The sequence below is a fragment of the Protomyctophum parallelum genome, assembly GCF_964188405.1.
Source record: "Protomyctophum parallelum genome assembly, chromosome: 3".
Taxonomy (NCBI): Eukaryota; Metazoa; Chordata; class Actinopteri; order Myctophiformes; family Myctophidae; genus Protomyctophum; species Protomyctophum parallelum.
The window spans coordinates 16,164,843-16,185,675 of record NC_139698.1 but is presented as its reverse complement, the minus strand read 5'-3'; the positions used below and the strand labels follow the sequence as shown (position 1 = coordinate 16,185,675).

The 20,833-nt window shown below is 44.9% G+C and overlaps 1 protein-coding gene across 1 annotated transcript in view; it reads left to right on the top strand.

Annotated features, from left to right (window-relative positions):
- The window catches only part of LOC310856555 (cingulin-like), a 51,790-nt gene that overhangs the window by 10,811 nt on the left and 20,146 nt on the right, over nt 1-20,833 (top strand). The window contains exons 2-10 of the mRNA XM_083762026.1: nt 6,619-6,860; nt 7,363-7,554; nt 9,477-9,528; nt 10,759-10,999; nt 12,417-12,514; nt 13,619-13,688; nt 15,762-15,889; nt 16,765-16,876; nt 18,848-19,060. Coding sequence (XP_083618152.1) covers nt 6,620-6,860; nt 7,363-7,554; nt 9,477-9,528; nt 10,759-10,999; nt 12,417-12,514; nt 13,619-13,688; nt 15,762-15,889; nt 16,765-16,876; nt 18,848-19,060 — 1,347 coding nt within the window. The 5' untranslated portion in view covers nt 6,619. The remainder of the gene's footprint in view (nt 1-6,618; nt 6,861-7,362; nt 7,555-9,476; nt 9,529-10,758; nt 11,000-12,416; nt 12,515-13,618; nt 13,689-15,761; nt 15,890-16,764; nt 16,877-18,847; nt 19,061-20,833) is intronic.

The window sequence follows — 20,833 nt, the reverse complement described above, 5'->3', positions numbered from 1 at the left end:
TACCGCTGTTTCGGCGCTGTAGTGCCGAAATAATTTCGGCTCGTCAGAAATTTTCAGTAGCACCGAAGAGCCGACTTTAGGACGGTACCCGCCCCCCCCCCCCCCCCCCCCCTCCCCGAACCTCAAATGACGTCAAATTGTAGGCTCTACAGAGCCGAACCGACTTTTATTCGGCTCTAAAATAGGAGTATGAATCGGCCCTAAGCCTTTCGTCCAATCAGGATAGAGAGTCAAAAACGAAACCTAAAGTTTTTGACCCCCAGGGGTTAACTGGGGACAGGGAGGAACTCCTTATATGGTCAGCACACTCTATAGTAGAGAGGATTATCACAACAAAACAAAAAAATAAGTGATATTTGGAATTAAGTGAAATCACTGAATATACCTTAAAATCTCTGGGACCCCAATGCATATTGTAAAATCAAAGTAAATTTAACTCTGAGAGTGTATACAAATGTAACCAAATGTATGCATAGAGCCTATAAAATTAATCAAGTGTTTTCTCATTCTTTTGGGATTATTCATTCACTGCAAAGGAATGCTATACAAACAGCCATTGTCCTTGTTGTATTCAAGACTTCACGGGGAGAGTAAACTATCTACAAATAAAGTGTCTGAATGAACGTTGCGTGCGTGCGTGCGAGCGTGCGTGCGAGCGACACTGAGGGTGGGGACAGAGACTGGCTGTGTATTGTCTGTAATATGGGTCAGTTTTGTTAGTGACAATTAGCGTGAGTTCAATGCTGCTTTTGTTCAGCAGGGGAGCTCCTCTGATGTCAAGGACCCTCACATTGATACGTATTGGGTGTGCTGCAGACCCCCCTGTCCATCGGGTGGGCCGTGGACCCCCCTGTCCATCGGGTGGGCCGTGGACCCCCCTGTCCATCGGGTGGGCCGTGGACCCCCCTGTCCATCGGGTGGGCTGTGGACCCCCCTGTCCATCGGGTGGGCCGTGGACCCCCCTGTCCATCGGGTGGGCCATGGACCCCCCTGTCCATCGGGTGGGCCATGGACCCCCCTGTCCATCGGGTGGGCCATGGACCCCCCTGTCCATCGGGTGGGCTGTGGACCCCCCTGTCCATCGGGTGGGCCGTGGACCCCCGTTGGACAGGATCTGGTGTCGGGGGACCCACAGGCAGGAGAAGATCTTAGTTGTAACCCGTTACATTCGATTAGGTATATAATTCTATACAACCGAGAGAAACCGACCTGTGAAGTGAACAGTCCTAGAACTTCTTTCTCTAATTGACCTATAGCTAAGCCAAACTGCTATGGTCCAGTCACAGCTAAGCATAACATGGTTTTAGAGAAGGCAAACCTCTCCACCAATAGTTTTCCTATATGATTAAAAACGTTGTTTTAAAGAAGAAACGCACATGTTTTAAAGAAGAAACGCACATATTTTTCCAGTGCATACGGCAGGCCTTGTTGACGGATTTGGAAGGTCTGGTTCCAATGTGTAAAATCCACGATTGGAATGAATGAGCCTGTCTGGAAAGTGTCCAAGTGAGAGTGTCTAAGTGGGAGAGGGCTTTGCTAAAGGTGAATTGCAAAGGTTTTTCATATCAACCCTTAATGACCATTATTTATTCAGAGCATTTTAAGTAACGGACCACCATTTGATGAGATGTATAGCACCCCAGAAGCAAAGATTTTAGTTAAAAACGTTCTGAAAGAATATATTCAAAGATTTGCGCCACATTTTCACGAATTAAAAAAAATAGCAGACCTACAAGCTTGTAGCTATGAGCTTGTAGATCTGCTATTTTTCAATAGCTAAAGTTTATAATAATGGTTAAAACGCCAAAAGGGGTTGCCGTCTGAAATGGGCTAATTGTGTAGACATCTTGTAAATTAAGAAATGCTCTTTTTTTTTTTTTACAATAGAGCACCGAAGTCTGACGTAGTGGGCGCCAAAACACAGGTTCATGTATTTTTTAATTTGCATTGTAATCCCCATAGGGCGATTTTAGGTCGCTTCATATAAGAACTCGCTGTGTTTGAAAGATAAACCGACCACCCCGGCCTTTCTGTCAGGGGAGTGGCTGTGCGTCGTTAATGATGTCCATTCATATTTGATACAGCCAGTTTCTGGAGAAAATGGAATTAATGTGGCCACAAAAGCCTTGAAACTACATAAGGCAATGTCGCTGCTAATATACGTCACGCCCAGCTGTCAACACATTGCGTTCCTGAGATTCCTTGTTGACGTAAGCTCAGCTGATGGTGACTCGACTCGTACTAACCACGAAACATTAAATATCAATAAAAGTCAAATTAAAATAAACGTAATTAACATTCAGTTTCTGTTGTGCGACGGGCAGATGCAGCAACCCCGCCTACCCGGAAATGTATAGTCTCTGGGTTGTTTGACTCGTTTATAACGCTTATTTTGTTACTCTTTGAGTATATTTGTACATTTCCACCTTCAGTTAATGCATATATCAATCATATATCCATACGAGTGAAAAGGCCGGGGTGAGCGGTTTATTTTTCAAACACAGTTCTTATATGAGGCGATCTAAAATCCCCCTATGGAGATTAAAATGCAAATAAAAAGTACATGAACCTGGGGACTGACGCCCTCTTCTGACAGTGACGTCAGGACTTCGGTGCTCTATAGTCTTGCGAGCATAACATGAAACCAAAGGGTCCATTTGGTTTCGTGTTACACTCTCAAGAGTTAAAGATCTATAAGGTTCAATTTGTCTACCAACTGTTACTCTACCCATTTTGTCCGGGAACCCCTTTTGGTGTTATACTTTAGATATTGAAAAATAACAGATCTACAAGCTACGAGCTTGTAGGTCTGCTATTTTTTTTTAATCGTGAAAATGTGCCTCAAATCATTGACTATAGCCTATATTCTGTGAAAGTTTTTAACTCAAATCTTTGCTTCTGGTTGGGTTCCTGGAACAACATATTTTCAAATGGGGGTCGGTGGCCAAATACATATTGACATGAAATATTGAGCACCACTGATACAGAAACATGGGTGTTTCAGAAAACTGATTTAGAAGCCATTTTTAGAATCATCCTCGGGTCTAAACGGGTTAAGTTTAACTGGGGACCACCTGGAACCCCCTCAAGGACCACTGGTGGTTGACAAATGGAACATATGAAATTAATACAAATTACATTTCATTGCCATAGTTCAGCTCTCTGTAATTTCTACCTCTGATTTGTGAATATGGGGACCACCTGGAACCCCCTCAAGGACCACTGGTGGTTGAAAAACGGAACATATGAAATTAATACAAATTACATTTCATTGACAAATAGTTCAGCTCTCTGTAATTTCTACCTCTGATTTGTGATAACTTCCCAAAAAAAGAGGGAGTTCTAATGTTTTGAACTACAGGAGGCCTGTGTTGATTTTGACAGAACATTTTGATTTTAGTTTTAGTCGTAGTCTCTTGAATAGTTTTCACTTAGTTTTAGTCACATTTTAGTCACCCGGAATTGTTTCGTGTTTCGTGACTAAAACTACACTTTTATTTAGTCGACTAAAATGTATTTCGGCGGGCCTTGATGCCGTCGTAATGGCTGATTTTACACTTCCTGAAAATTGCCGATCTGCAAGCTCACAACGCGTCACAGCGAGCTTGTAGATCGTCTATTTTCAGCATGCAACCAAGTGTAAAATGACTTATACTGGGTCTCTAGTCCACTAGCACAAAAAAATTTCCGAAAGGACAAATAAAGTGTCTGTCTGTCTGTCTGTCTGTCTGTCTATGCTTAGTTTTCATTTAGTTTCCATTCAGTGAAAAAAGGTAGTCGACGGACATTTAATTTCATTAGAGCCCTTGGTGTGGTTGTTATGGCATGTGTTTATGAGGTGACAGTAGTTCATTTGAGCCCTTGGTGTGGTTGTTATGGCATGTGTTTATGAGGTGACATTACTTCATTAGAGCCCTTGGTGTGGTTGTTATGTCATGTGTTTATGAGGTGCAGACAGTACTTCATTAGAGCCCTTGGTGTGGTTGTTATGGCATGTGTTTATGAGGTGACAATACTTCATTAGAGCCCTTGGTGTGGTTGTTATGTCATGTGTTTGAGGTGACAGTACTTCATTAGACCCCTTGGTGTGGTTGTTATGTCATGTGTTTATGAGGTGACAGTACTTCAATAGACCCCTTGGTGTGGTTGTTATGTCATGTGTTTATGAGGTGACAGTACTTCATTAGACCCCTTGGTGTGGTTGTTATGTCATGTGTTTATGAGGTGACAGTAATTCAATAGAGCCCTTGGTGTGGTTGTTATGTGCAATGATGTCTTCCCTTTGTATTTAGGGTTTCTTCCTGGAGGCTGAAACCTTGACAGTCAAACATGCCAATGAAAAAACCCAAACAGTAATATAGTGACATCACAGATTCACAATATCATCCCCTCCCCTAATCCCTCCCCCTTTATCATACAACAATAGCTGTGGGTGTGGCTTCAGTTCAGGTGGATCACAACCAGGGGGGCAGTCAGCCAGATATTTCGTGAAGCCTCATTTGAAATCGGTAGTTCATATAATGGCCTGTTGTGGCGCTGGACTGGACCCAAAAAGCCCCATAGCTCCATAGAGGCCCATGTATTTTGGCCCAACTTCACCTAGACTGTATTACCTTAATAAACATGGTCATGAATACTTTCTTCTTCCAGTCACTAGTTTAAAGTCTCATTTCTAATGTCATAATATTCTTTTTGGAAAATTATGGTCCCATTAATAAAAAAAATGACCATAAAGAAAAAAAAACATCGCGTATGTTCTGAGGGGCGTGGCTACCGTTACAGTCTATGATCGGGATTCCCCTCCCACTCGAGTCAAAATAAAAACCAACGGAGAAGAAGGGGGGAAGTCCCGCCTCGTTGTCTGGGCAGCCAATGGCCAGCTGGTCCAAAACGGAGCCAGCCAATGGCCAGCTGGTACCAAACGGATCTAGAAAGATGGCGACTTACATCAGGAATTACCATATTATTACAGGCTTCATTTTACGTTCATGTTAGACCCGGCGAACGCTTTGTCCATATTTTTTACAGTCTATGATCACAACCCATCACCACCCACCATGCAGGCAAACCAGGCATTTAATGAACTGGTGCGTGTGTCCACATAAAAAACAACATTTTAACAAATACTGTACACTTATTTTGAAAATAATCTTCCTCCTTAAATAATAATAATACCTGCAATCTCATGGCACTCTATCTTTAAGGTTAGGAATATATATATATTTTTTTTTAGTGAGATTAAGGTTAGGGTTAGGTTTAGGCATATATAACGACGCCCACCTGGGCAAAAGCTCTCATTGGCTGGGGACAACGGTCAGGAAGTAGAGATGCCAGCCAGGTGTTTGTTTATGGAGGTCAGGTCAGAGGTCACGGGGAGGGGGGGGGGGGGGTGTTTATAGGGCAGAGTGAAACTAACACTATCTCTACACACGGTAATCATTGATGGAGAGGAGACACAGCAGCTATGAGGTGGAGGGCTGGCTGGTGGAGCTGAGCTGTCACCACTCACTACCAACCATCGTCAAATCAAATCAAATCAAATTATTTTTTGTTTATATAGAACATTTCACACAACCAAAATTGACCAAAGTGCCTCACAGGAGAAAATAATACAATACATTTTAGTCGACTAAATGTACAGTTGATTTAGTCGACTAAAATGTGTTTCGGCGGGCCTTGATGTCGTCGTAATGGCTGATTTTACACTTGCTGAAAATAGCCGATTGTAGATCGGCTATTTTCAGCATGCAACCAAGTGTAAAATGACTTCTACTGGATCTCTTGTCCACTAGTCCCTTCCTAACATTTTAGTCTAGTTTTTATGTGTTGACAAAATCGACAGTATATAATTAGTCATAGTTTTAGTCATCATAGCTTAGTTTTTATTTCATTCTTGTCAGTGAAAAAGGTAGTCGACGAACATTTTTCGCCTTAGTTTTAGTCGACGAAATCAACACTTCTCTGTCCTCTCCGCAGCATGGCGGCTGTCAAACGGTGTTCTGATCTGTCCCATCAGTCTCATTTTAGTCTCCTGGAATGTTTTTGTGTTAGTCTAGTTTTAGTCGACTAAATGTCATGCAATTTTAGTCGACTAAATGTACAGTTGATTTAGTCGTCTAAAATGTATTTTGGCGGGCCTTGATGTCGTCCTAATGGCTGATTCTACACTTGCTGAAAATAGCCGATCTACAAGCTACAAGTGTAAAAGGATACTGGATCTCTTGTCCGCTAGTCCCTTCCTAACATTTTAGTCTAGTTTGTATTTGTCGGCAAAATCGACGGTACATTTAGTCATGGTTTTAGTCATCATAGCTTAGTTATTATTTCGTTTTCGTCAGTTGAAAAAGGTAAGTCGACGAACATTTCAGTCGACGAAAACAACACTGCTCTGTCCTCTGGGGGCAGCGGTTTGCGGTTTGCGGAGCGGTCTTGATATCGGAAGGTCGCTAGTTCGTATCCCCGGACCGGCACGTTAAAATTACCACAGCTGAAGTGCCCTTGGACAAGGCATTGAACCCCTACCATGAAATGTTCTTTGAGCAGGGCCTGGCTGTAAACAAGTTCTTAAGCTTAGTGCAGTTACCCTGGGTAAACACACCTTTCCTTTCCTCTCTGCAGCATGGCGGCGGTGCCAGCGTCCGCCCAGAGGAGCTCCATGGACCACGGCGTTCAGATCCGATTCATTGACGACCTGCGCGACGCGGGCGGGGGTCTGCCGGCGGCGGCGCCGACGACCCCCACCACCTCCTCCCCCGCCGCCAAGAAGACCAGGACCACCAAGGCGCAGGCGGCCCGCTACGGGGTGGCCATCCGGGTCCAAGGCATCCACGGCCAGCCCTACGTGGTGCTGAAAGATGGAGGTGAGAATCGGGGAGGGGGGGGGGGACTGTATAACTCGTTTTTTTAAATGTATCATTATTTATACTGTTTTAAAGTTTAAAGTTTTTTATGTGGCCAGTTCTTTAAACACCTGGTGCAGATATGGCCCTAAAAGTAAAACATTGGGGTTAGAGGAGCGCCCTTGTTGCCGAAAGGTTGCCGGTTTGATTCTCCCAGACGGGCAGGAAAAATTGGGGGCGGGAAGTGATTGATTGCCATCACTCACCCAACACCGCTGAAGTGCCCTTGAGCAAGGCACTTGAACCCCCAGTGGAGCTGCTTAGTGGCCAACAGTATGAGACATAATTATGTTTCAGGGCATTGCTGAAAATGAGCACTCAGCTACTGCCCTGGGCAAATAAAGGATTAAAAAAAAGGATTCTGGGAGCCTACTAGCTGCGATTGGCATTGATAAAACAAAACGACGATTAAGGTTGGCGAACATGCGTTAAGGTTGAGACCTTTGCTGTAACCCCTCTGTAGGTGTGAACGGAGACTCGTACGGCGTTCAGCTCCGGACGCAGTACCCCCCCGCCTACGGCAGCCTGCCGGGCCGGGGGAGGGGCACGGGGGCGGAGCCGGGAGGACAGCCACACCCAGCGGGAGAAGGGGAGGGGCTCAGAAGGGCCCACTCCCACGGGTCACTGCTGGACACGGAGGCGGGGGATGTGCAAGGTCGCTGTGTGTGTGTGTGTGTGTGTGTGTGTGTGTGTTGGATTAAAATGGGTGAGGTTTATACAATGTATGTATGCATACATACATACATACATACATACCCAACCCCCTTTTAAAATACATACACACATACATACCTACATACATACATTTCAGAAGTTTTAGCAGTTTTTAAGGACCCACTTTTAGGCCAGTGCACCAGAGCAAACTCTTGCCTTTTTTTAAACCCTACCCATTTTAACCAAATACATACATACATACATACATACATACATACATACATACATACATACATACATACATACATGTATGTATGATAACATTATAAATGTTGCCACGGACAATTAAGACCAAGTCTTTGCCACGGACTCATTTGTCCGTGTGCGGACATGTTGGTGACCCCTGACCTCTGTAGGACATGTTGGTGACCTCCTGACCTCTGTAGGACATGTCGGTGACCTCCTGACCTCTGTAGTACATGTCGTGACCTCCTGACCTCTGTAGGACATGTTGGTGACCTCCTGACCTCTGTATAGGACATGTTGGTTGAGCCCTGTGTTGGACTGAAGTTTGATGACCGTTCTAGGTGGACCAGGGTCGGGGGAGGAGGGTCCCCCCACCACACAGCACCCACTGTCCGGTAGCCATGGCAACGTGGACCGGGTGGGCGTGGTCCAGAGCCGGAGCAGGTGGGACGACGAGACGTCCTACCAGAACCAGATCAACAGCTCGCTGGGTCCAAGCCAACGTATGGAACCTCCTACTCCATACTCTGTAATAGATCTGGGTCCAAGCTAGGGCTTTCACTTCTAGTGATTTTTACTAGTTGACTAGTTGTTTAACTACAACACACGCTGTTGTGACGCGTTGTGAGATTGTAGATCTGCTTTTTTCAGCATGCAAACAAGTGTAAAATGACTTGTACTGGATCTCTTGTCCACCCGTCCCCTTCCTAACATTTTAGTCTAGTTTTTATTTGTTGACGAAATTGTCAGTATATTTAGTCTTCGTTTTAGTCATCATAGCTTATTTTTCATTCAGTTTCCATTTAGATTTCGTCAGTGAAAAAAGCTAGTCGACCAACATTTTTCGTCATAGTCGACGAAGTCAACACTGGTTATGACCATTTATAAGCGTGTTCTTTAGCAGAGTTTGTCTCTGAATCGTGGCTCAGATCGGGGTGATGCAGAACGTCGATTCTCAATAAAGAATCCCCGCGACCTTGAGGTTATTATTATTATTGCCGCTTCTGATGAAAGAGTAGTAACTCTAGCGGCCGCCACTGGAAATTACCGATTTATACTACTTCCCGGTATCACGACGCCTTCAAAATAAAATGCCCCGTGCATCCCGTTGGCATGGGCAGAGTCAACGGTGGGGTGAAGAGTGTTAATCGGGCCCTCCTTTGTCATACTACTACGGTGCCATGCAAAAGTAAAATAATTAGACGATCATGTAAAAAACACAATTGCAACTTCAATCATCATTGTTGTATCGTGTGATGACAGGTGGTCCTCCAGGCCGCCACCAGTCCCTTCATGACCTGCCTCCCGCCCCGACGCATCCCTGTCCTGTCCCCGCACACACCAACAGGTCAGTGTCTGTCCTGTCCTGTCCTGTCCACGCGCAGCTATTCACTTCCTGGTTTACGGCAAGGAAAATTAGAGAAGGAAGTGACATGGTCACGTGACTGTGCTGCGCCATGACACTTTCATGGGAGCCAAATCTCTCACCGGAAGTGACATTTATACAAAGCAGTGAATGGAGCCGGCTGGACCAGCTCATAACAAACATTATTTATGAACTGTCATATTTGAGACCCGTGTCATATAATCGGTTCAGGCACATGAAAGAAGACATATCACAGTTTGCTTTCTAATCACTTGCTTTTCGATGTATATAATTTTATTTGCGGATTCAAGGTATCGTTTCTGTTCCGGGGTCTCGCGAGATCTGGCTGCCAGACAGGAAACTGTAGGCAGTCTTGTGATACTTTTTGCTCTTTAGATACCTCTATACAATTACACAGTATACACATCGAAAAGCAACACAGCAGACAATAATGTGTTACATGTCTTCTATTATTTGCCAGAAGTGATTACTTTACAAAAGGTCTCAGTCATTCATAAATAATGTTCATGAGCTGGTCACTGAGCTCTCATTGACTCCAGTGCATTCTGCCGAACTTCCGGGTGCAGTTTGGCGACGAATCTGCCGTCTGGAATTGCGTGATAGCGAAAATGACGTCGGTGACCTTACCTCCATTTAATATACCTTGGTTTACGGGCAAACAATCTTCCTTATTTACTCTGAATCTACGGCGCTGTTTGTGGTTTTGGTCATTTCTGACTTATTTGCGTGAGGTAGTCATGGAAGATTTTCACCTCCCGGTTTTGAGGGGGGAAATGGAAGGGCAGGGCTTTTCAACGCCTTTTATTCTGAAAAAACTTCAATTGTTCAAGCTAGCCCGAGTGTGTTCTCTTCTTCGACATGCCGTTGTCCTCCTCCTGTGACGCGGCAGCCTTGCCTCGTCTGGCTGCAGCACAGCAGTATGACTGCCTCTTTCTTCTGAAGGGCCTTTCAAACGTGAAGCGATATAACACGCCTATAGTTCATTTTCAGTTTCTGCGCGGAGCACTGGGGAGCAGTCGCGGTGTGACGACGCAAGTGTATTTATTTACGTGAGCGCCGTCCCGTGCATTTGTTGTGCGTGCGCGCGCTCGTTCGTGCACACGCCCGCGACTCACCAGTCCTGGATACTGTTTAGCTTTTTTGCGCCCCTCTTGAGCAGACCTGTCGTTGATCCAGGCAACAACGCCTGCGTTCCTTGCTTCCCGTTTGAAAGGCCCTTAAAGGACCACTTCACCACTTTTCAACCTATCTTCATATAATGGGTCCTCACTAATAATCATGAAAAAATGGCGCAATTTTTTTCTACTCGGTCTGTGTCTCATAGGAGGGCTGTGGGCAGTTCAGAAACCGATCTACAAGCTCATAGCGCGCCACCGAGTGGCGCGCTACGAGCTTGTAGGTCTGCTATTTTTGAAAAATCGAAGAGCGACTGACGTAGAAGACATTTTTAGAATCTGATCTCAGGTCAGAATGGAAAACTGTCAGGATGTAGAAGACATTTTTAGAATCTGATCTCAGGTCAGAATGGAAAACTGTCAGGATGTAGAAGACATTTTTAGAATCTGATCTCAGGTCAGCAGAGCGTGGAGCTGTGCCGGGTCACCCAGAGGACATCACCCCCAACCCCTACTCATCACCCCCATCGTCCGCACACAGCAGCCTGGGCCGTGGGATCCGGGGGTCCGTGCCTTCTTCGGCCAATAATGTGGCACCGCCGGGGCCATACGTTGCTGTGGAGAAGACGCCCTCGACCAATCAGGCGGGGCGATACGTTGCCGTGGAGACGCCCTCGACCAAACAGACTGAGACATGGGTATAAGGACAACTATTTTCTTTTTGTATCTAAAATAAGAAATGTTTTATTTTGTTGTTGCCTGAAACAGGGATGGCAGGTTGAATGTGTGTTAAATGGATTCTTTGGTGTTTTAAAGGGTAAGACCACTTTTCTAGAGGTTTGGGTTGTTTTCTTACCTTATTATGGGCAAACTATTACATTCCATGAGTTATTTCGCTCCGTTGTGTTGTTTATTAGCAATTTAAGAAATACAAAATAGGGTCCATTGACTTCCATTGTAGCGGGGAAACGGCTCTCAAAGTAACTCTTTTAGCACATAAACGAACGCAAAACATCAGGAAAACTCATGCGGTTTTATTTTTAATAAAAAATGTCAACTTTGTCTTGTTTTGACTAATTTGTGTAGAAAGAAGATCTGGTAGGTATGCCTACGCCGACCGAATCACTGCTGTTCGCGTCTGATCTGATTGGACCAAAACTGTACACCACTTCCTTATTGGAAACGATGGGGATGTAAACAAATGGATTTGATCTCGTCCGCTTGTCACTAAAAACATACACAATGGACGTGTTTGAGGGAGACACGTTATAAGACACTTTAGAAGAAGTGTGTAATGCGAGGGTGCATCTCAAACAGCGTGGAGACTTCTGTTTACAAACGAAACCTCGCAAGACGGCCCGCGAGAGTTGGGAACGCCGTAGTACTGCTGCAGTCGATCTCCGACTAAAATAGTAACTTTATAAATCTATCTTAAAAGACGAAAATAAAACCGCATGAGTTTTGTCATAAACTGTCAAAAACTGTCAGAATCAGCTTATGTTGCGTTGGTTTATGTGCTAAAAGAGTGACTTTGAGAGCTGTTTCCCCGATACAATGGAAGTCAATGAGCTATTGACAATTTTTATGCCCTTTGCTAATAAACAACACAACAGAGCGAAATAACTCATGGAATGGAATAGTTTGCCCATAATAAGGTAAGAAAACAACTCAAACCTCTTACCCTTTAAGCGTTATGTTACAGTATACGTTATAGCTATTGAAAAATAGCAGATCTACAAGCTCATAGCCGCGCTACGAGCTTGTAGGTCTGCTATTTGTTTTTTAACCGTGAAAATTGTGGTGCAAATCATTGACTATAATTATATTCTTTCAGAGTGAACGTTTTTAACTCAAAGCTTTGCTTCTGAGGGGTTCCTGGGTAACATATTTTCAGATGGGGGGGGGGGGGTCCACGGCCAATTACATATAATCTTGGGGGTCCTTGACATGAAATATTGAGCACCACTGACATAGAAACATATGGTTTTCAGAAACCTTTTGGGATTTAGAAGACATTGCTTTAATTTCGACGGGTTTAAACGGGCTTTAATGGGCTAATGAGAGGTGATTATCTTCTATAGGCTTAAATATTATATCTCCCCCCCCTGTGTGCAGGTGACCCCTGACCTTCTGCTGGACCAGGGTCAGAGTTCAGAGTTGAGCAGTGAGGAGGGGGAGGTGATGAACACCATCTACGGTCTCGTGAGAGGAGGGTAACTATACGCACCGATGTTGTTTTTTGGCAGCAAATTAGTCTCTTGAATAGTTTTCATTTAGTTTTAGTCACCTGGAATGTCTTGGTGTTCTAGTTTTAGTCGACTAAATATCATGAGATTTTAGGCGACTACATCTACAGTTGATTTAGTCAAACAAAATTAGTTTTCGTCGAGCCTTGATGCCATCGTAATGACTGATTTTACACTTGCTGAAAATAGCCGATCTACGCGCCGCGACGCGTTGTGGGACTAATGCAACTAATTGTAAAATGACTTATACTGGATCTCTTGTCCAGTGTCCACTAGTCCCTTCCTAACATTTTAGTCTAGTTTTTATTTGTTGACGAAAATTTTCAGTATATTTAGTCTTAGTTTTAGTCATCATAGCTTAGTTTTTAGTTTTACTCAGTGGAAAAAGGTAGTCGACGAACATTTTTCGCCGAAATCAACACTGGTACACATCCCAATGACCTTTAGTTTAGTGGTTCCCAGACTTTTTCACGTCAAGGACCCCCAAATTGACACTAAATAGCCTGTGGACCCCCATTTGAAAAGATATATGCCAGGGACCCCAATAAGAGAAGATGTTTACGGCTCTAGCAGTGATTCTCAACCCGTTTAATTTCAACTGGACACCCCAGTTTGACATGCATTAGTCTACGGACCCCCATTTAATGGCATTTCTATCTCTGGGACCTTAATTTAACTCTGAGAAAATGGAACGGGTCCATTTGGTTCCATTTGTACACAGTTACAAACCTATAAGGGTCCATTTGGTTCCAAATTATCATTTAGTTGGGGGACCCCCTGGAACTCCTCAAGGACCCCCTGGGGTAAAGGGTGTTCAATAGAGTTAGGAGGTTTCCTCCCGACACCAAGCCTAGTGAGTCTACACCTTTTTTTTAAACGTCAATTAAGAAAATAAACTAAATGTGTTTCTGAGTGAGATAGCGTTATCCAAAACATAATTATGTATGCATGGTAAAACAGCTCTCAGGCTCGGATAACTACCAGTGTCAAAATGATGCTTTAACGATTTTTTTATGTTGTTCTATAACCCGAGCCCTGATTGGTTGTTTTGGACCTGCACTGTGCTTCTAGGACCAATGAGGGTGAGGATGTGGTGAAGCACAAAGTCCAGATCATCTTCCAGAGGATTCAGAGACTCATGGTTGGTCCTTTTAAACCACTCCATTATAATACCGTTTCTGTGGTTTGGGTTTGTCGAGTTTGATTTTATTACATAAAGCATTTCACGAAAGCTGGGTTTGATTTGTAAAAATCACAGCGTGTGAAGTGAGGGGCGCTAATATTAACCCGAATACGATTCTACAAATGGCTTCTAAATCCTGACAGTTTTCTGAAAAACCTCATATTTCTATATCAGTGGTTCTCAAACATTTTCATGTCAAGGACCCCCAGAATGATATGTAATTGGCCGCCGACCCCCATCTTAAAATATGTTGTTCCAGGGAGTGGGACCCCGCAGAAGCAAAGATTTTAGTTAAAAACGTTCGCTCTGAAATAATATAAATTCCAAATTTACGCCGCATTTTTACGATTTAAAATAATAGCGCGGCACCGAGTGCCGCGCTATGAGCTTGTAGATCTGCTATTTTTGCTATATTTGAATTGAAATTCTGAAAAAAAAACTTTTTATTTAATTTCAAATGAATTTCGTTATAGTTATGTTAACTTTATGAACTATGGTAAATCCAAACACATTGGACATACAAAAGCGGGTCATGTTTGCATATTTGGAATTGTAACAGCTGAAATCAATAATCATTATTCTGATATTAACCTGAGGGCAGCATTAAGTGAAGGTGGGGGCCGCATGTGGCCCCTGGGCCGCCAGTTGATATTAACCTGAGGCTGATAGGGCCGCATTAAGTGAAGGTGGGGGCCGCATGTGGCCCCCGGGCCGCCAGTTGATATTAACCTGAGGCTGATAGGGCTGCATTAAGTGAAGGTGGGGGCCACATGTGGCCCCTGGGCCGCCAGTTGATATTAACCTGAGGCTGATAGGGCTGCATTAAGTGAAGGTATGTGGCCCCCGGGCCGCCAGTTGCCCATGTATGGATTAAAGTCTAACTCATGTTGATTAGGTGATGTAATGGTGATGTAAAACAAATGGTGCAAACACGATTTGCACCATTTGACCCTCAACAATATATAATGATTTAAAAATCGGATATTGTGTTTCGTATTTTCTTTTCTTTTCTATGTAATTATTTATTTTGTTTTATTGTGCCGATGTATGATTATCATGAACCCTGTAACTGTGAACGGACAGACTAAGACATTCTGAAACTACTCAAAGAGGGTTCCCTTACTCTCCTGGAACTGTAAGACCCGTTATACCACGAAAGTTAATGATAGAAATGTAACAAATGACCTGTAACAATTACGAAATGTGCTGTGATGCCCGACATGACCAGGTGGGTCATGTCGGGCATCACAGCACATTTTGTAATTGTTACAGGCACCGTGCAGTGCACCAAAAAAAAAAAAAAGGGATATTGATGGATGGATAACCTTTATTTGATCCCATGGGGAGGGGGGGGGGGGGGAGCGGGAAAAGCCAATCTACAAGCTCACAACGTGTCGCAGTGTGATGCGTTGAGAGCTTGTAGATCGGCTATGTTCCGCGTGGCACACAACCAAGCATGAATCAGGTGACCCAATGTGTAACTCGTCGAAAAGAACGAGCGAGCAACACCGCTGAATGCAGTTTCACATTAATAAATCAAATGAACATGTCATATTGGGGGAGAGGTTTATCAGTTGTACAGTATGACTCATGACTGATTGTGTCCGTCAGGAATTCACAAATGAGTCACAACTGAAAGCGTTGCGGACAAAGTTCATCAGTTTATCAGCCCATATCGGCTCAATATTACAGCATTGACCGCCATAGTTGTTTCAGTACTGTATGTGTGTGTCCCCCTTCCCTGCCAAGGTCTTCAAGTCGGACGTCTTCTTTTGAAGAGCCATTAACAGTAGCCTGCTTTCCAGCCTGATTTGCTGGCTGGTAAATGTTTAAGTAATTTTAACCACCAACAGCGCCATCCGGTGGTGGCTCAGAGCGCCATCCGGTCATTTAATAGGCAGAAGCATCTTATTCTGAAAGCCGTTTCACTCGGAAACCGAGAATCGGGAAGTGAAAATGTCCCACGATTGTCATTCAAGTCACCCAAAACGTAACCTGCGTGTGCATGCGTGCGTGTGTGCGTGTGTGCAGGGCTGCAGTGGTCAGAGTCAGTCGGAGGTATCGTTGAAGGCTCAGCTGGACTCGAGCGTGGACGAGAACCTGCAGCTGTTGGAGAGACTGGACCACAGCAGAGCTGAGCTGCACCGGGCACACGAAGAGTTAATACACACACACACGCACACAGACACATTTTCACTAAATGTTCAACCAATTACCACTGAACCATTTTGATCCATTTTTGCCCAGAGTACATAATGTGTTTGCCTAACATTGGCCACGCACGCACGCACAGACACAGACACAGTTTCACTAAATGTTCAACCATATTACCACTGAACGTTGATCCATTTTGCCCTGCTGGACATTGGCCTATAATGACATCATGCCCAGAATATGGACACTATATTGATCTGGGAACCCAGCATTCCGTAAATAATAATATAATAATAAATAAATAAATCCCTTCGTTTTTTGCCTCTGGAGGCACCGCCTCCTTTGTTGTGTAAAGCAAATCACACGCACGTGAAGTGAGAGGCACTCTTATTATTACTCTTATTAAAGTCTAACTCATGTTGCTATGATTAGGTGATGTGAGGGTGATGTAAAACAAACGGTGACAAAACAAACTAATTAAATTCTCTTTATTGTCATGGCATTTGATGTTTGTGCAAGTAAGTAAGACAATTTCCCCTTTTAACTAAACATTGAACTAAAAACAAACATTGATTTATCTTCATTGTGTCAATGGAGTTTGTAAAACAAACATTAAGAAACACTAAGAAAGTGAGTGTATTGGTTTATTCCCACTAACAACAACACTGCATGTTTAGGGCAACGCTCTGCTCAGAGCATTATAGGGTTCATGTGCTTAAATGAAGAAAACATCTTCCTTTGCTGCATGTATCCCTTGTGTCCTCAAACAAAGTTACCGTGTGTGTGTGTGTGTGTGTGTGTGTGTGTGTGTGTGTGTGTGTGTGCACGTGTGCGTGTGCGTGCACGTGTGGGTATGTGCGTGTGTGCGTGTGTGCGTCAGACTCAGTCAGCTACGCATGGAGAGAGAGAACGCAGAGAGTACGGTCAGACAGATGGAAGACCGCCTGTCCGAGCTTCAGGAGGACGCCCGGAGAGACGGCGACAACAAGACGGTACGGTAACCATGGCAACACGTTGGCATGGTAACCATGGCAACACATTGGTATGGTAACCATGGCAACACTACGGTACCAGTGTTGTTTTTCGTTGACTAAAACCAAGACGAAAAATGTTCGTCGACTACCACTGACGAAAACTAAATGAAAAGTACCGGTAAGCTATGATGACTAAAACTAAGACTAAATATTCAACAAATAAAAACTACACTAAAAAGGAAGGGGACTAGTGGACAAGAGATCCAGTATAAGTCATTTTACACTTGGTTGCATGCCGGAAATAGCGTAGTGTAAAAACAGTCATTACGACGGCATCAAGGCCCGACAAAATACATTTGAGAGACAAAATTCTTATGATATTTAGTGGACTAAAACTAGACTAACACTAAAACATTCCAGGTGACTAAAATGTGACTGAAACTAAATTAAAACTATTGAAGGAGACTATGACTAAAACTAAAATAAAAAAATGCTGCCAAAAACAACACTGGTTGGTACGATAACAGCAGAGCCATATAGCTGAGAGAGTTGCGACATTGAGGGAGTGCGACGAGCTGGAGTTTAAATAAAGGGCGTAGTGATATGAAAAACATAGTTCTGTGTGATAGAGGGGTCAAAAATGAACGAAAGTTGCACTAATATTTTAGAAATAGGTCAACATATAATGACGTTAGTTTTGTGGATTAATTAACGTTTAATGCGTGGCCCCCTGTCCCCCCTGTTAGGTTTTACAGACAGGTGGCGCCCTTCCTCTATATGTCATGTAACTGTGTTGTATTGTATGTGTGTACGCACAGGACGTGACGTCATTACGTCCTTGCTGGGAGGTGCTAGTATATGCCGCCTAAAAATAAGAACAACAGCCAGAGGCTGTATGACACAGAATAAATATGCCGGTAGGCTAATGATAGTAAAAGGATCGACTTGCTTATTCTTCATCACGCATTGAGTGCTGCGACAACACAAAGCTTGACACCCCCCACAAAATGATCAGAACTACTTAATATTTCACCAAAACCAGAGCAGAACTCCCACCACGGGACTCGGGCAATCGATTAATACAGTTGCAACCACTATATTATGGCAAGTATTTCATACATCTCAAGTAAAAAAAAATCTGAACTATCCCTTTAACCCATTTTGGTGTTTTAAACGTTATGTTATAATTTAGCTATTGAAAAATAGCAGATCTACAAGCTCATAGCGAGCCACCGAGTGGCGCGCTACGAGCTTGTAGGTCTGCCATTTTTGAAAAATCGTGAAAATATGTAGAAGAATTGTTTTAAATTTTGAGGTCGGGCCTAAATGGATTAACCGTCTTCCTGCCATTGCCGAAGCCCTTCGGCAATTGAAGCATTAATTTGATATTAACGCTTGCTGCCATTGCCGAAGCCCTTCGGCAATTGCCCTTTATTAGTGCATATGATTGATCAAGCCATAATGCTACTCACGTTAGCCGGTTAGCTAGCACTGTTGTTAGCACTGCACTGGATCGTTCATATTAATTCACCGTCGCCATAAGAATCCATTCTATCCGTTTCTTTCAATCGCCTGTATCTCCTATTCCTTGTCCCAGATGGCATTTTTGGTCAAAACAGCGTTTCTTTGACGGCACGAGCCGACGTTGTGGAGTGCAAAAATGTACCGGCATTTTTCGATCATGTAAACAAAGGTTGTCTTGGCAACGTAAAGCTGGCAGGGATAAGCTCACTTCCGGTTGAGGCAAAATGTGGCTTTTCAAAATAAGAGCTCAAATTAAAAAAATGCTGGCATGAATTAGGTCCTAATTTCTCAATAAATGGCAGCAGTAAAAGGGTTAAGTACATTTTGATGCCGATACTTTTGTACTTTTACTCAAGTACATTTTCAATTCCGTACTTTTACTTGTAACGACTTCTAAATTGCAGCATTGGCACTTTTACTTAAGTAAAAAAACAATTGAGTACTTTTTTCCCGCAAACCGTGCAGGAGTTGGCGTCGTGCCAGGCGGAGCTGAGCGCGTGCGGTCAGCGGGGGCGTCGCGGGGAGGAGGCCCTGAGGCAGAGGGAGAGAGAGCTGACCGCCCTGAAGGGGGCGCTGAAGGACGAGGTGGAGTCACACGACAAGGAGATGGAGGCTCTGAGGGAGCAGTACAGCACCGACATGGAGAGACTGAGGGGCAGCATGGAGGCTCTGTCACAGGTACGCACGCACACACACACACAGCATGGAGGCTCTGTCACAGGTACGCACGCACACACACACACAGCATGGAGGCTCTGTCACAGGTACGCACGCACACACACACACAGCATGGAGGCTCTGTCACAGGTACGCACGCACACACACACACAGCATGGAGGCTCTGTCACAGCTACGCACGCACACACACACAGCATGGAGGCTCTGTCACAGGTACGCACACACACACACACACACACAGCATGGAGGCTCTGTCACAGGTACGCACGCACACACACACACACAGCATGGAGGCTCTGTCACAGGTACGCACGCACACACACACACACACACACACACACACACACACACACACACATGGAGGCTCTGTCACAGGTACGCACGCACACACACACACACACACAGCATGGAGGCTCTGTCACAGGTACGCACGCACACACACACACAGCATGGAGGCTCTGTCACAGGTACGCACGCACACACACACACAGCATGGAGGCTCTGTCACAGGTACGCACGCACACACACACACAGCATGGAGGCTCTGTCACAGGTACGCACACACACACACACAGCATGGAGGCTCTGTCACAGGTACGCACGCACACACACACACACACATGGAGGCTCTGTCACAGGTACGCACGCACACACATGGAGGCTCTGTCACATGTACGCACGCACACACACACACACACATGGAGGCTCTGTCACAGGTACGCACGCACACACACACACACACATGGAGGCTCTGTCACAGGTACGCACGCACGCACACACACACACACATGGAGGCTCTGTCACAGGTACGCACGCGCACACACATGGAGGCTCTGTCACATGTACGCACGCACACACACACACACATGGAGGCTCTGTCACAGGTACGCACGCACACACACACACACACACACATGGAGGCTCTGTCACAGGTACGCACGCACGCACACACACACACACATGGAGGCTCTGTCACAGGTACACACGCACACACAAACACATGGAGGCTCTGTCACAGGTACGCACGCAAACACACACATGGAGGCTCTGTCACAGGTACGCACGCACACACACACACATGGACGCTCTGTCACAGGTACGCACGCACACACACACACATGGAGGCTCTGTCACAGGTACGCACGCACACACACACATGGAGGCTCTGTCACAGGTACGCACGCAAACACACACATGGAGGCTCTGTCACAGGTACGCACGCACACACACACACATGGACGCTCTGTCACAGGTACGCACGCACACACACACATGGAGGCTCTGTCACAGGTACGCACGCACACACACACACATGGACGCTCTGTCACAGGTACGCACGCACACACACACACATGGAGGCTCTGTCACAGGTACGCACGCACACACACACACATGGAGGCTCTGTCACAGGTACGCACGCAAACACACACATGGAGGCTCTGTCACAGGTACGCACGCACACACACACATGGAGGCTCTGTCACAGGTACGCACGCACACACACACACATGGAGGCTCTGTCACAGGTACGCACGCACACACACACATGGAGGCTCTGTCACAGGTACGCACGCACACACACACATGGAGGCTCTGTCACAGGTACGCACGCACACACACACACATGGAGGCTCTGTCATAGGTACGCACGCACACACTGTCCCCGAACATTCAGGGTTCGAACCTTCGCTCGTTAGGGTTGGCACTCGAATCTTAATTAATGGGCTTGAACCATTCGCTTTTCTTCTTTTTTTTACTAGAAAATATTTCTCG